General features: G+C 30.9%; 2 protein-coding genes and 1 long non-coding RNA gene across 3 annotated transcripts; 2 read left to right on the forward strand and 1 right to left on the reverse strand.

The window, feature by feature from the left end:
• Positions 1-1,605: 1,605 nt before the first annotated feature.
• On the forward strand, positions 1,606-5,755 carry LOC105829069 (alkaline phosphatase). Its single transcript, XM_012667719.3, has 8 exons — positions 1,606-1,887; positions 2,601-2,803; positions 2,901-3,093; positions 3,421-3,584; positions 3,654-4,001; positions 4,063-4,261; positions 4,324-4,542; positions 4,690-5,755. Exons 1-8 carry the CDS (start codon positions 1,821-1,823, stop codon positions 4,878-4,880), a joined length of 1,584 nt encoding a protein of 527 aa, XP_012523173.1. The 5' UTR covers positions 1,606-1,820; the 3' UTR covers positions 4,881-5,755.
• LOC105829071 lies at positions 5,750-11,299 on the reverse strand. The gene is made up of 3 exons (XM_012667720.3): positions 11,036-11,299; positions 7,610-7,802; positions 5,750-7,127 (listed from the first exon to the last, which is right to left on the reverse strand). The coding sequence occupies exons 2-3, from the start codon at positions 7,695-7,697 to the stop codon at positions 6,571-6,573; spliced, it is 645 nt and encodes a 214-aa protein (XP_012523174.1). The 5' UTR covers positions 7,698-7,802; positions 11,036-11,299; the 3' UTR covers positions 5,750-6,570.
• A 1,034-nt stretch (positions 11,300-12,333) lies between these two features.
• Positions 12,334-13,035, forward strand: LOC114254951. The gene is made up of 2 exons (XR_003626242.2): positions 12,334-12,424; positions 12,512-13,035. It is a non-coding gene; the product is annotated as an uncharacterized LOC114254951 (long non-coding RNA).
• The last annotated feature ends 2,357 nt before the right edge of the window (positions 13,036-15,392 follow it).

Here is a 15,392-nt window from a genome sequence, read left to right on the forward strand (position 1 = left end):
CGCATCCACGAGGTGTCATTTTCTGACATCTTATTGACAACAAAAATAGAACCATAGAACATTATCCTGTAACTTAATTTTGACGTTTTAATAGTCAAGATACGACACAACTTTATACATCTTTTTGACAGTTATAGGCACCTCTCACAGCACAGCAATATTTTAGTAAAGTTGCAACTGTCAATAGTATTACATTTCTTTTTAGTAATTTTTATTTTGTAATGAACTGTTATTTCGTACAGGTATTATCACAAGTATTATTATTTTGATAGTAATATTATAATTTATATTTAATACCCATATATATATAATATTTCTGCACTTATTGTTTATTATAAAGCAGAACATTACTTTTTAAAATTATTTTCCTAAATTCATGCAATTAATTTTTTTGTATATTAATAAAAGTTATAAAAAATTATTATGTAATGTTAAATAAAAATTGCAAATTTGATTCAACTTAAATTCTTAAGATTTGATCCAATTTAACTTTACTGATGCTTGATTTGCACTTTTATCAAATATTTAACAATTTTAATTTTATAACAAAGTAGTACAATATAATTGCAATTAATCTTTTTAGCATATTTCTTATTTCTTTAATTTATACTATACATAAATATAGCAAATCCGATTCCAATTCAAATAGTAATGCAGATAATACAAGCAATACAAATGATACAGATGACACGAACAGTTATAATCTATATTTGTGAGAAAAATTGAATTAAATATAAGTTGTTGAACATTGACGTATATGAGATGCAATTCTTGTAAATCTTTAAATTCGTATTACTATGATTTAGAGATGTATCTAAAATTTCTCACAAAAACTTTTTAATATGATTATTATAAAATTTGTTTAAAATGACACTAAAAAAATAAAAATTGATGACTACTTTGACAAAAACATGTAATTATTAGATCTGGAAATTTTTCCTCGTACGAGCATAATTTATACTTTGAGCGGCAAGCATTTGTAGAGCAATAATTTAAATAAATTCTAAAATAAAAGCTATTAGATTTGAATTTTGAATATAATAATTTAATTGTTATAATAATGCAAATTCTCAATTTTGATTAACGCTTATCAGTTTATATTACAATATTTTACAAGCTCGTATTATGTAAAAAAAAAGTAAAAGAAATATATTTAAATGGACCTTTCTTAGGCATCCGCAGAATTCTACGTGACACACGCAGAGAGAGAGAGAGAGAGAGAGAGAGAGAGAGAGAGAGAGAGAGAGAGAGAGAGAGAGAGAGAGAGAGAGAGAGAGAGACAGAGAGAGAGAGAGAGAGAGAGAGAGAGAGATCTTAAAATAATTAATTGAAATTAACTTATTTCAGAATAATTACGTTAAATTATATATACAAATTATTAGTTTTTTAATTTCATTAACTTTTAAGAGAGAAAACAATTTTATATATTACAATTCTTACATTTTTCTCTCATACTGCCGGTTACCATACTTTGTCAATTCATTGTTGTATGAATCTGTGCGGAAAATTTGCTGTTACCGTTTGTTGTTAATTTTGGTTTTCATGATTTCTATCATATTTCAGTAGAGGACGTCTTCATGGATCTTTCAGAGTAGTGAAGAAAGAATGAGACATCAATTCAGTCTGAATTTATCTATTATTCATAACGCATTGCGGAACAGTGTGGATGATCGCATCCACATGATTATGCGTGATAATGGAGCAATATCTTGATTTATTTGTGATGTTTTTATTTTAGTTCAAAGTGCATAGTGCCTCCATTAGAACAACACATTTTTAGATATTTTGGCAAGTGAATAAAAGTCTGCTAATAGTGAAAAATGAAATATTGCGCCATCTATTTTATTTTATACTTTGCCAAGATTCTAAATGTGGCTACAATCGAAGGTATTTAAATATATTTAAATATCAATTATATTATATATAAATTATAATGCTTCGCTATCAAGTGTCATCATGGTCATAAACTCCCGAGCTTGTAAGATCTATGTAGTTTCATTATGCAATTTCGCGATATGCAATCTCGTATCATATGCGTTCAAGGACACAAGATTAGTGGTAACCGGATAATATACGCAAAGTTTTAAGTTTAACACCAATGAAACACATATATTGTTATTGAAAACAAAATTTTGAACGAGTCATGTTTTTCTCCATTTGTAAAAAAGTATGATATTTCCTCTTTCTGATAGATTTATATTTATTTTTAACTCATTATTACAGCTATATGGACAAATGTAAACAGCACACAATATTCATAAAGATTTTTACAAGATATTTATAATAATTAACAATTTAAATATTATATTTGTATATAAATATTTATTAAACATTATATAAAGATTTATCATAAATATCACAACAATCTATATAAAAATCCAATTTATTTTCAGTTTATATTTTAATAACATATTTTAAAAAAATATATATAATTACTTTCTTTATAAATAAAAAATATCTATAAAATAATTTATATAAAAAAATAATTTATATTAAAAAAATTAAATGTCAACAAATATTTATTAATATTTATCATAAACATTGTGTCTAAGAATAATATATCCATCAAATAAGAAAAGCTGTCAACGTTTTTGACGTAGATAGCCGACACTGGCATTGGTTAGCGAATAAAGAACTGGAAGAATCTCTTTCGTACCATTGGAACGTAAAAAAGGCGAAAAATGTAATTCTCTTTGTGGGAGATGGGATGAGCCCGGATACCATAACGGCTAGCAGAATTTATCGTGGTGGTGAGACCAGTCGACTTGCCTGGGAACGTTTTCCCCATATCGGGATATTGAAGGTCTCAATAAGGTTTTTATTTAGACGTGACTTGTATTTTAATATATGTTTTACACAAAAATTGTCGTGCTCGAATGTATCTTTTGCTGATATTGCAGACTTATAGCACGAATGAACTGATCCCTGACTCGGCTTCCACCGCCACCGCTCTCTTCGGGGGAGTCAAGACGAACTACGAAGTCGTAGGCATGGACGCAAACGTACAATTAGGAGATTGTACAGCAAGCTTAAATGCCGATTATCATGTAGATTCGTTTTTAGCATGGGCTCAAGCAGCTGGTAAAGCTACAGGTCGATACCAATAACATTTTTAGAAAACCTAAGTGATTTCTCTCCTGCACTATAAATATTTTTAAAATAATTATTTAGAATATTTTTTTATCAATTTCTTATTTTTTAAATAAATAGAAAAACAGAAGCTATTTTTGTTTTATTAATTTTATTCTAATTAATCATTTGTATAAAAAAAATATATATATTAAAATTTCTTGAGAAAGTTATCTATGTCAATAGATAACTTTCTCAAGAAATTTATGACAAAAAAAAACAAATATATCTGTTTTAACTATAAATATATAAGTCTATATTTTTGTGAAGCATAATATAATTAATGTACAGGCTTCGTGACGACTACCAGAGTTACTCATGCGACTCCGGCGCCCCTTTATGCGCACTGCGCAAATCGCAGATGGGAATGCGAGTCGAAAATGCCTAAAAATGCTACTGCCTGCAAAGATATCGCCAGGCAATTAGTGGAGAATGAGCCAGGGAAAAACATTCGAGTAAATAGAAAATGATTCACGTACTTTCTTTAATTACAAGATCAGTATGAAGCGTTTATTTTTTTACAGGTGATTATGGGTGGTGGCAGACAGGTGATGAAATCAAACGTGAGCGCGGGTGAATTCGACCCGATAGATACGTGGGCGTGCTACAGACAGGACGGTCGTGATCTCATTGATGAGTGGATGAGAGATAAGTCCGACAGAAATTTAGCTTATGAAGTTGTGCAAAACAATGAAGAACTGTCCCGGGTCAATATTGAAAACGTAGATTATCTGCTCGGTATTTTCGCCAACAGTCACATCGAGATGGACTGGAAACGAGAGCGTGGCCCGAAGGGCCAGCCGAGCCTGGAAGAAATGACCGTGACGGCTTTACAAATTTTGCAAAAATCCAAAGAGGGATATTTTTTAATGGTACGATTACACGATCACGACTAACGCGGCGAGAAAGATCAATGTAATCTGCTTCTTCCAGGTCGAAGGAGGTCTGATCGACTTCGGTCATCATCGCGGCCATGCCGCTCAAGCGCTGCTGGAAACTGTCCGACTTTCGGACGCTGTTAATGCAACCCTTAGAATGATCAATTCCGACGACACCCTCGTGATAGTCACGAGCGATCACACGCATTCGATGAACATCAACGGGTACAGTCCTCGAGGTTCGTCCATTCTAGGTAAGATCGATGTGCGACGGAATTGTCTCGGGTCATTCGTTCTTAGAGCGAGAATATTTCAGGAATCGGTAAGAAATCTAAGTACGACGGGATAGCCTACACGACGTTATCCTATACCACGGGTGGACCAAACAATGTCGCTTACACCGTGGACGACGGTCAGGCCAAGAGAATTGATCCTTCCAAATCGAATACCAGTGATTTTACTTATAGCCAACAAGCCACTATCATATCAGATGAAGCTCACCACGGTGGTGGAGACGTGACTGTGTATGCTATAGGTAATGTCAATGAAATATTTGTCTAATAAAATATAATGAAATTGAAAGTTAAAAAACTTTCAGAAATTGTTATTTTCTTTGATCGAATTTGAAAATTTTGGAAAAAATTGCCGGTAAAAATTCACTTGAAAATCTAATTCTTTGCAGGACCATATGCGCATCTCTTCCACAGCGTACACGAACAGAACTACGTAGCACACGTCATCGCATATGCCGCGGGTGTCGGCAAGTATTCCAACAGCGCGGGAACGTTGCACAACTTTATGAACGTATCTTTTTTATACGCTAGTCTAATCTCTGTTAGCCTATTAACCCTTAATTGCTGGCGTGTTTTTTAATAGCATAAACGCTGGCGTAGGTTTTGGAGACGTAAAGTTGTGTAAGCAGATATTGCGCATGATGAGTATATAAAAAAAATTTTACTTATGCAATCATTATTTAGACTATTGATATTATATTAAGGGTATAAAAAACATGTTTGAATAAATGTGATTTATTTTTTTGTTTAATAAAATTGTTATGACAAAGCAAACACGTATCAGTATGACTTCTTTGGCATAGGCTATTTATATGAAGAATCACAAAATGTTTGAATGAAATATTGACTGAGATAATAACAAAAACACTTTTTCTAAAATATTATTTGGAATTGTCAACAATGGTAAAGTTTTTCATCACTTTTAAGTAATAATTATTGCACGTAGGTTTGGAGCACTGTGAGCACACAGGTTTCTGACAGGTACAACGTAGATAAACCGTTTTTTCTTAAAACAAATGTGACAATTTTTTTTGTGTTTCCAGTTTTTCATTCGCAGATTGCGATAGTTCGGGAAGTGGTGTTGTTACTCGAAGAACGCGCTTGATCCCACGATAAGATCCCTAACCCCTATTCAAAGCTGTGGCACAATTATTTCTCGCTCGAATTTTTAGCCACTAAAATGGACAACTCGGTTCTTTGTCGCTTACAAAATTTTTACGATGTCGGAAAAGAATTATTGTTATTTTGAGTTAAAATCTGAAATCAAAAAATAAGTTATACAAAAAAAAACTTACGCTACATTGGAGATACGTCTCACGGACGTAAGGCGTTAAATATAATCTATTTTGTACTGTACGCCGCACGTCCGCTCTCCATCGCAACTCACGCATGACCGAATCCTACGCCAGTAGTTAAGGGTTAATCTTATAAATAAATCAGCCAATATTAATGAAAGTATCATCAGTTTCTTTATTTTCCGTAGAAAACAATATCGATAGGTACGATTGCTGTGGTCGTATTTTTAGATTTCGACTCTACGCATAAAGTAAACTCTTATCGTGTGTAATTAAGTGGTATTGCAAGTGCCCGCGAGATATCACTTGTACCCACACCATCACAGATCGGACTAACTTTCAATGGACACGTCAAGGTCCTGCATTTTCTATCGTTTCTTCGTGTCGCAACAGGACAATTTTATACAAATCCACCTTCTGTTACATATATATACATAATATATATCATTCACACGTTTATTTACAAACATGTACGTTAAAAATAAATTCTCAGTCTTATGCTACAGAGAACAAAGATACTCGCAATAACTGCTCCATAAAGAAGAGTGCCATCACGGTCCTCTCAGAGTAACGCTTGAGAACAATCAAGATTATGCTTAAAATATGTTATTGCATTTTTATGCTTTATAACTTATAACAAGATATCTTCTCATCGCAATGTATTCTTATCCTACGCATCTACGCGATCTTTGCTTAACGGTTTTAACAACGTATAAAAAAAGGAAGAATAATATAGATGATCGTGGAAACATTTAAAAAAAAAAAAAAAACGTTATATTAAGACAAATGGAAGAGGGGATGTCGGGGTTTTATGCGAACATGTTAACATATGTTTTAATATCGTGTCGATTATGCACAGAAAGTAATATTTGATATCACGTAACGTACGACGAACACTTCGTGTGAGCGGAGTCTTCTCCACTTTGTTGTCCTTAAAACTTAAACGATAAAGTGACAGTGAAAAACGGCGGAAGATCACTGCATCTTTTTCCTCGCGCATCTCTTGACGTCGTACAGCACGGTCTGGTGTAATAGTATTTTAAATGCAATGCCGCCGAGGAAGAGCAGCGAGGCAATCAGGAAGATGAAACCGGGAGTGTACTTGCCAAAAATCGTCAGGCTGCATAAGGCCGTCATCTGGAGGAGGAGCAGCAACGGCACGAGATACACAGCCGCGGCCAGATAACACGAGTGCTTGCGTTTTGGCTTCTTGAACCTGTTGAACCTCGCGGTAGGTTTAGCAAGATCGCCATTCGTTTCTGCGGTCACTTTTTGTGCGTTGGTCGGCTTCTCGGCGCGAATTCCGTGCAAGACAGAGCGACGTAAGCTCTCATACGTGACCAGGAGGCTGATCGTGATCTCCTGGAAGAAATAGCTGAGATAGATGTGCATCTTGCGCGCTATCGGATGCGACTTGGAATTGTCGAAGGAGTAAAGGAGATACGGCAGTAGATTCAGATTCTGGCAACAATGGCGAATCTTCTGCATCGACGCGTGTCGGAAGAGCATCGGAGGCCCGCTGTAGTTTCCATCTGTTGTTGGAAGAGAGAAAAACGTGTAATCAGCACAAGGGGCATTACGCAGTTTACTATCATTCACCAGCCAAAAACATCTTTATTATACATGATATTTCATACATACTACGTATGTAATTTTTGCGATAAGAGAGAGAAAGAAGATGAGATATTATATGGTTAAATATATCTTCCGTTTAAAAACATTTTTATAATTATTTGATTCGCAAATATTTCAACATATACGAAAAAAGGGCCTGTACTGAGAAAACAGATAATGAACGCAAACATTTTGTTTTATTTGCCTTTAAACATACTACGTATGTAATTTTTGCGATAAGAGAGAGAGAGAAAGAAGATGAGATATTATATGGCTAAATATATCTTACGTTTAAAAAACATCTTTATAATTATTTGATTCACAAATATCTCAACATATACGAAAAAAGGGCCTGTACTGAGAAAACAGATAATAAACGCGAACATTTCGTTTTATTTACCTTTAAACATATCGGACACTCGTCTAACAAGAGTTGGTTTCCTCTTTAGGCCATCATTCTGCTCCATGATCTCCGACATCTGCGACATCTTAGCAACGTTCGAATATGTGTTTGCCGTATAAAAGATCGATGTCTTTTCTTTTTATCTTCACGTGAAGTTCGCTTCCCTCAGGGAATACACTCGAAAATTATCCTGAAAAGCATAAGCGTATTAGTGATAATTATATAAGCAAAATGATAATTATATACGTAAAAAGTAATATCAAAATAGGAAATATCGATTTTTTAAAGGAAAGATTAAATCAAATAAAAAAGATTGATAGAAAAACCTAATCGATAACCGATCGTCTTCGGTGTCGACAACGAAAACTTTTAATGGAGATCACTAATGAACGTTTCGAACAGTACTGAGGAAATTTTTGTTATTTGCGGTGTCGCAGTTATGCAGTTAAAAAAAGCGTCATGATTCGATAACCTGTTGACTCGAGATTAATTCTTCAATCACAAAAAATTCGCGTGGCTTAGCAGTCATAAAAAATGTGCATGTACAGTTTGCTTGATTACAATCTTTTTTTTAATTTTTTTTCTTGAAACTGTTCGATGAACTGTTTTTAAAGCCTTTAACCCTGCACTCTCATTGGACTATATCTTACTAAAAATTTGTAATTATATAAGCTAGCTATTAAATTTAATAGCTTTCAACTTGCACAAGAAGTAAGTACGGTGTCATAGTATTTAAAAATTTAGTTAGATACCGATCTAAAAATAATTTTATTATACTATCAAAAATAGTCATTAAGAACATTCAAGCATAATGCTGCAAAAAATTTTAGATAAATTAAGAAATTTTAGTTAATTCAGAAAATTTTTAGATATTTCAGTAAAATTTCATTTCTATTTTTTTTCCATGTAGTTAATTAAAATTTAAATTCACAAAATGTTTATTACATTAAAATGTAAACTTACACGACAGATTTTAATAATAAGTATTAAAATTAAATTTATTAAATTTTACAAATATTAGTTTTTAATTTTTTACTACTGATCGCGTATTAAACATTTAGAAATACTTTTTTACGAGATTGTCCTCGGCGAACGAGTTCTGTTGCAACTGCATGTATTTGCACTTTTACGGGGCAAGTTAAGAATGCGTTAATACGCGCACAGATACCTTCTCGTTGCTTGCTAGCAAAGTGTTGGATTAAAAGCACCGTAAGATTGGATAATTTAGTCGGATAAACTATCGGGATTCATCATGTCTCAACTTTTTGGCGTAAATAAGAACGTTTTGCAAAGCTAAAAATCCGCGGGAGGAAGAAGAGGGAGACACAAGTCTATATCAAATTAATTTTAAAAAATTAAATATTGTACTAAACGGTAAGCAAAAGTTGTTTATTAAAAAGCAAATAAGGTACAACTTAATAAGCAGTAATATAAAATATATAAAATATAAAATATCACGTAATGTGTACATATATATAAAAGAACAATTTTGCTAAAGTTTAAAAATTTATCCATAAATACAGATCTAAAAATAATTTTGTTAAATGGTAGACTATTAAAATAAGGATTTAAATTTGGCTCATATTGATAATAATAACATAATGCAAAAGATAATAACCAAATAAACGAACAACTATAATTTTTTTTTAACTATATAGTCTCAGTAACAGAAAGTTATAATTTAGTTAAATTTTTTTCAGTTGTTACGTATTTTATCTTTGTTGTTTTATTTATATTTATTAATTAATTAATATAGAAATGCTAACATTTTATATTTACATCCATTAATGTCGATAATGTTACAATAATAATATAAACTTTAAATTTAGCGTACAATATAAAAAAATTAGATATTAAAAAAAGAATAAATTTAAATACTTTATTGCTTGTGTGCGTGTGCGTGCGTGTCTCGTGTGTGCGTGTGCGCGCGCATAGATCTAAAAATAACTTTGTTAGATTATTAAAGATAATTTTGTAGAACGCTTAAATACTGATTGAATGTTCAAAATTTTTGCACCATTGATTATTAACATTTTTTATAAATATGTACAAAAATAATAGGTCAATAAACGAGCAAGTTGGATACAATTCCTTTAATTAATTTCTACTATTCTAATATTTTGTGTTATTAATCTAATATTATTAATAATTATAAAAAGTTTTTACTTAGCTATATCCTCTTTAACAGTTCATATAATAATTTAAATTCGAGTTTTTTAAATATTTACATTAACAAAAATTTAACATTAATAAATAGATGTTAAAATTTGTTTCTGTATTCATCAAGATCGATAATATTATTTATTATTTTATACGGCTTTCCGCACACAATGAAAGAATATTAGATATTAAAAAAAGAAATTAAAATTTTAGAGAATTAGTTTTTTTCATTGATACTCGAATAAATAATAAGTTATATTGTACGATACAATCATAGTACATTTTTTTCGTATTGAAGGTACATTTTTTAAATAAACATTATGTTTAATGTTCACTAAAAAAATGATTAATTCTAAATTTTATTCCTAATATTTAATATTCTTCTATTATGCGCAGAATCTTCTTAATTTTTATTCTGTAATAATATTACCAATGGATTTAAATGCAAAGCTTTAATATCTATTTATTAATTTTTGTTAATATAACTATTAAGACATCTTTAAAGTTAATCTCTAAAATTAAAATTATTATGTAGTGACTAAAGAGAGCATAATACCTAAGTGAAAATTTTCAGTAATCATTGACATTATATATAATTACAAATTAATTAAACAAAATAATATCGAATTTTTGCTAACTTATTACTATTACTTTTGTACATAATTATAACGTTCAAATATAATAATCAATGTTGCAAGAAATGTTAATACTCAATTGTACGTCCTATTATTACAATGTATAATTATTTTAACGGTCTAACAAAATTATTTTCTGCATCATACATATACACTCACATACACACACAGCTAAATTTTTAGATACTTTAACAAAAGCATTTTCTCATGTATAAATCGTAAAATCTAAACTTAAACGCGAAATTAATTAATCACACAAATCCTTTTTTCTCAAGCTAATAATTTGAGTAGTAATCACGATAAGTGTTTAAGTATATGTGCTTTTTATATTATATTACAAAGTTAATTATCTGTTATTAATTAATAAATAATTGATTCATTTCATAAAGTGCAAGTTTTTATATTATATTATTAATTTAAAAATATGGAATTAAAATATTCTATAAACAAACGTCTATTTGCGTATTCTTGGCGTGAACACGATTTCGATTTTCCTTGTTCGAATTAGCGTTGAGTGAACGTTTTTAAATCGAACTAAATAAAATGAAATTTCTAATATCAAACCCAAGGCCTTTATAATTCCGTGAATATTTTTATAAGTGTATGTGTAAGTTCGCATGCTGCTTACCTTAGTGTCAGTGTAATTGAAGGTTTAGTGTCTCTTTCCCAGTCACTTGGAAGCTCCCACCTGCCTCGTATAAACGCGATTTCGCAAATAGCCGCGAGCTAACTGTACTTCTTGTAAAGATTGAAAACTATTGGAAATCTCCGAAATATTCCCATCCTTCGCGTCGTAGCCTCGACAAACGCTCCCGATCAATAGTACAACACGCGAGTGGAAGAGCTGCTGGTACTAAGTGGATTGTTGCGTCTCGATGTTCGCTCGGTTACTAAACCGGCTTCGGTTGTGCCAGTTAACAACTACCAGCTCGTTTATCCACCTCCATCCGACTCCACTACGTGGATCCCCACTACGTGACCCACTACGGCATGCTCCGAGCCAGTCCAAATGGCATCTTCCATCGGAGCTGAAGTGCGATTGGCCAATCGGCGCTGACCTGAAGGGTCGAGATATATTTCTCGCCGTGAATACCGAGAATGAGGAAAAAGGTCATCGACGCGAGGAAATGCGTGCATGGCTGCGGAGACGAGACTTTAGACACGCACGCATTCGCACCACCACGTGCGTTAGCGACTCCTAGAAGCTTGATTGATACCCTCATATAGTGTCATTGACAAAATTATACTTTCACGCAACGGAAGTGGAGTTTGCGTCATTGACAGCTTCGTCGATTTTATCTGCAATTGGAAGAAATTGACAATGCGTAACTCTTCTATCGGAAAATTTGTCATTTCATTTCGAAGTAAAACAAAATTAAAATTTCGATACTCCGTTCCAAGAGATATTAATTTTGGAAATATGCCTATATTTATTTCATAAAAATATATACGCAATGTACATGTTTGTATAAATATTCTATATTTAATGAAAGTGAAGAGGCATTTTCTCCGTAAGAGAAAGAGAAAATGTATTCAAACAGAACAGCCGGTCAGATTGAATCCTATGCAACACTGTATCATAATCAGCTGAATATTGCATCATAATTAACTGAAACCGGTTTCGAGACATATTAAGTACTAAATACTTGTCATTAAACTATTTTTTGTAAATAATAAAGTTTTATTTTTATTCTTTTTCTTTAACGCAACGTCTTACTTCTTACTGCGTTTTTTTTTTTAATATCATTTTGTATATTTTTATGCAATGCGAATACCTGAATCGAAGAGGGCAAGCAAAACCTGTCCTGACACGAAAAGGCGTGACCACAAAGATCGATGGACGCGAAGATCCAGGAAGATTCTTCCGTAGGACCGACGTATTGACTTCGTGCTCGGTGAAGCACGTGAAGGATGCGTGATCACGAAGAGAAGCTGTAATGGGGAAAGACAATTCCACTCTCAATTTAATAACTGAATACGCCATAATAATGATGCCATTATAAGTAGAATTTTGTCGGTAAATAAATACTAATTTTGTAACGTATATTAATTTTACAGAAGAATAGAAAACGTGTCAATTTCATTGACCTCGCTTTTTTTCAAGGCCGCTTGGCACGCATCGAGCGTGACGTACTGCGTGCTCTCCAATGACTGTTCGGCGGAGGGATCCCCAGACTGCCTTTCAATGTAGACAAAACAGTGTCGCATTAAACGATATCGCATAAATACGGATATTTTTTTTCTCACAATGATTTAATCTCAGACATTCGGAGAGTCGCATAAGCAATGGCGGAAAGTTCCTGCAAATTTAATTTTGATAAAAACAATTTTTTAAATATACTTTATAATATCGCATTTGCCTATAAATATAATACAAGAGAAAACCATAAAAATAATTTAGGGGAAAAGTGTTGAAAGACAGAGAGAGATTTTCCGCTTGGGAAGAGGGATTTTCCAAAATGAACCAAGGAGAAAAGAGAAAAGAAAAATGTTAAAAGAGTATTATATGACTTGACTATGTGTAAAACTGCGAAAAAATTTTTATTTGTACACTAAAAATGACTGAAAACAATGTACTGAAATGTTTGTGCATTTATTTAATAAATTATTGTAATAGCAAACTCTAAATAGCATCAGCTCTATAAGCGATTTTGAATTGTATTGTTATTACTTCAATATAAGAGTTCTTTCAGATATAATTTTTAATTAAAAATTAATTGTTTTTGTTATAAAGAGAAAATGGATGACTTTTAAGATAGACACGAGTTTCAATATTCCAAATTTGAATGGTAAATTTGTGAAAAAAGGGAAGCGCATTAAAATAAAGTAAAGAATAGTTTATTGAGATATCTTTCTGGAGAAAAAGTGCCGATTGTGAAGTAGAGGTATCTTTAGAAAAATATTTCTTTAAAACACAGATATATGTGCTGGAAATGTACGACGATTGTTTATTAAGTGTAGATTTTCTTAAAAAAGCGCATTTATTCAAAATGTTTTTAAGACTGTAACCGCCGAATAAGAACCGTATCGCCATGCGCTCTGCAAGCAGTATTGCACACCATATCTTTTCAATTACTTATGTAAATGTAGTCGCGCAGAGATAAGCAATGTTGAAAAGAATTTTAATATTGAAATTGATTAAAGTATTAAATTGAACGACGCAAAATGGCACGTGTTTGCAACATGTCAGTTTAGTCCAAATCGTGTACTTGTAAGCCATTAAAAACGATAATTTTTTTAAACAACTACATTAATTTGATTAAATAAAAGAACCAATTAATATTAATCTTGCAATTCTGTTTGATTTTTCTACACAAAAAAATAGTATCAAGTTAAAACTAATCTTGTGCTTTAACTATTATTTCTTATGCATAAGAAAGAATATAAAATTTTTAAGAAATTTAATAATCTTAAGTTTTAGCATAAAATATATTTATAATTATAATAATTATTTAAAAAGGACAAAGACTTTTAAAATAATAAACGCAGTGTGTCTTAAAAGAAACCAAACATTTCAAATAACTAAACAAAATTTATTTAAACTTTAAAAAATATATCTATTATTCAAAAAATAACCTACATCGATATTGCAAAAAAAATGATTAGTTAAAATAACTAAGAACTTCACTAAGATTTAGTAAATTTTTAGTTGTAATTTACGGGATAGTCAATTTTTTCTATATAAGTAGAAAAATTTTACAGCAAAAAATAATTATAACTAATAATTTTTGTAATAATAGTATAGAGCTGTGGATTTTTATGCATGTAACATATATTCTCTATAATTGGTAGTTAACTTCAGATGGCCAGGCATTTCTGTCTGCGTTGTCATAATTAAATTATATTACCGCAATAGAAAATGCATTATAGTGCAATAAGAATCAGCTTTTTGGTTGTCAATATTTAAATTCAATCTAAACAGTTCTTTCTTATAACAATTTTATCCAAACAGGATTGAATAGTGACTAGTTACAAGATTAATATTTAATTTAACATAGTTAATTTTAAATAAATTAATTTTTTTAGCTAATTATTTTTAAAACATATAAATTTCAATTTATTAACATTTTTCCAAGTTAAAAATTTATTTTAAATAATTTTATGTTTAAAATTATATATTTATATAATATTTAATTTTTAATTTTTATATAAAAAATAATAAATTATAAAAAAAAGAATACTTTCTTTTTCTCTCTACATAAAAAAATTTAATATAAAAATTTGATAAATAAATATGTTTACTTTAATATTATTTTCTATATTTAAATAATTATTAGGAAATATACTTTTTTCTATAAACTTACAAATTATTTCTTTACGAAACTTAAACAAAACGCTTAATAAATAATAATTTGTACTTTCGTACAGATTAATATTCTATATCAATTCATAGATTTGAATTATATAACTTATATTATATGCTTATATGACTGCCGTCAAATATACACGGAAAGTACATTTAAAATATTTTTCATACTGATGCTATAATTAAAATGTGGCATTTGTTAACTTTCTGACGCATCAAATATCTTGGCCTTAAAAACGCACATACCTTGCTGACAGTAACTTATCATCAGATCAAAAACACGTGTGCTACTTGTCGCAGTGAATTCAAAATAACAGTCTGCGGAAATATATCAAAGAATCTTTAAACATTAAGATTCTTTCGATAAATTTTATTTTTCTTGACAACTTGTTTTTTATTTTAAACAATAAACAACACAATAATAGAGAGTTTTGAATTCTTTAATTTTTATAATCTTTTTTACAATTTTATTATGTTTTACAACAATTTTGTTGTTATGTAAATATTTTCCCATTATATTTTGTTCTTCATCAAAGTCCAGCTGGTAAACTTTCCCCCACTTTAAGCCGCTCTATTTCTGTGTCTGTAATTTTCCTCTTTCTCTTGTTTCTATCTGCGTGAGTCTGCTCTGCAATGTCGACCATCGTACAAATACAATGCAGAAAATATCGAAACTTTT

The sequence above is a fragment of the Monomorium pharaonis genome, chromosome 9 (assembly GCF_013373865.1).
Source record: "Monomorium pharaonis isolate MP-MQ-018 chromosome 9, ASM1337386v2, whole genome shotgun sequence".
Classification (NCBI taxonomy): domain Eukaryota; kingdom Metazoa; phylum Arthropoda; class Insecta; order Hymenoptera; family Formicidae; genus Monomorium; species Monomorium pharaonis.

Excerpts from the sequence above, each read along its gene's own strand:
- LOC105829069 (XM_012667719.3), top strand. The coding sequence starts at position 1,821 with ATGAAATATTGCGCCATCTATTTTATTTTATACTTTGCCAAGATTCTA. Across the intron at positions 3,094-3,420 it reads AGCAGCTGGTAAAGCTACAG|GCTTCGTGACGACTACCAGA; the intron begins GTCGATACCAAT and ends ATTAATGTACAG. Across the intron at positions 4,543-4,689 it reads CGTGACTGTGTATGCTATAG|GACCATATGCGCATCTCTTC; the intron begins GTAATGTCAATG and ends AATTCTTTGCAG.
- LOC105829071 (XM_012667720.3), bottom strand. The coding sequence starts at position 7,697 with ATGTCGCAGATGTCGGAGATCATGGAGCAGAATGATGGCCTAAAGAGG. Across the intron at positions 7,128-7,609 it reads AGTGTCCGATATGTTTAAAG|ATGGAAACTACAGCGGGCCT; the intron begins GTAAATAAAACG and ends TTCCAACAACAG.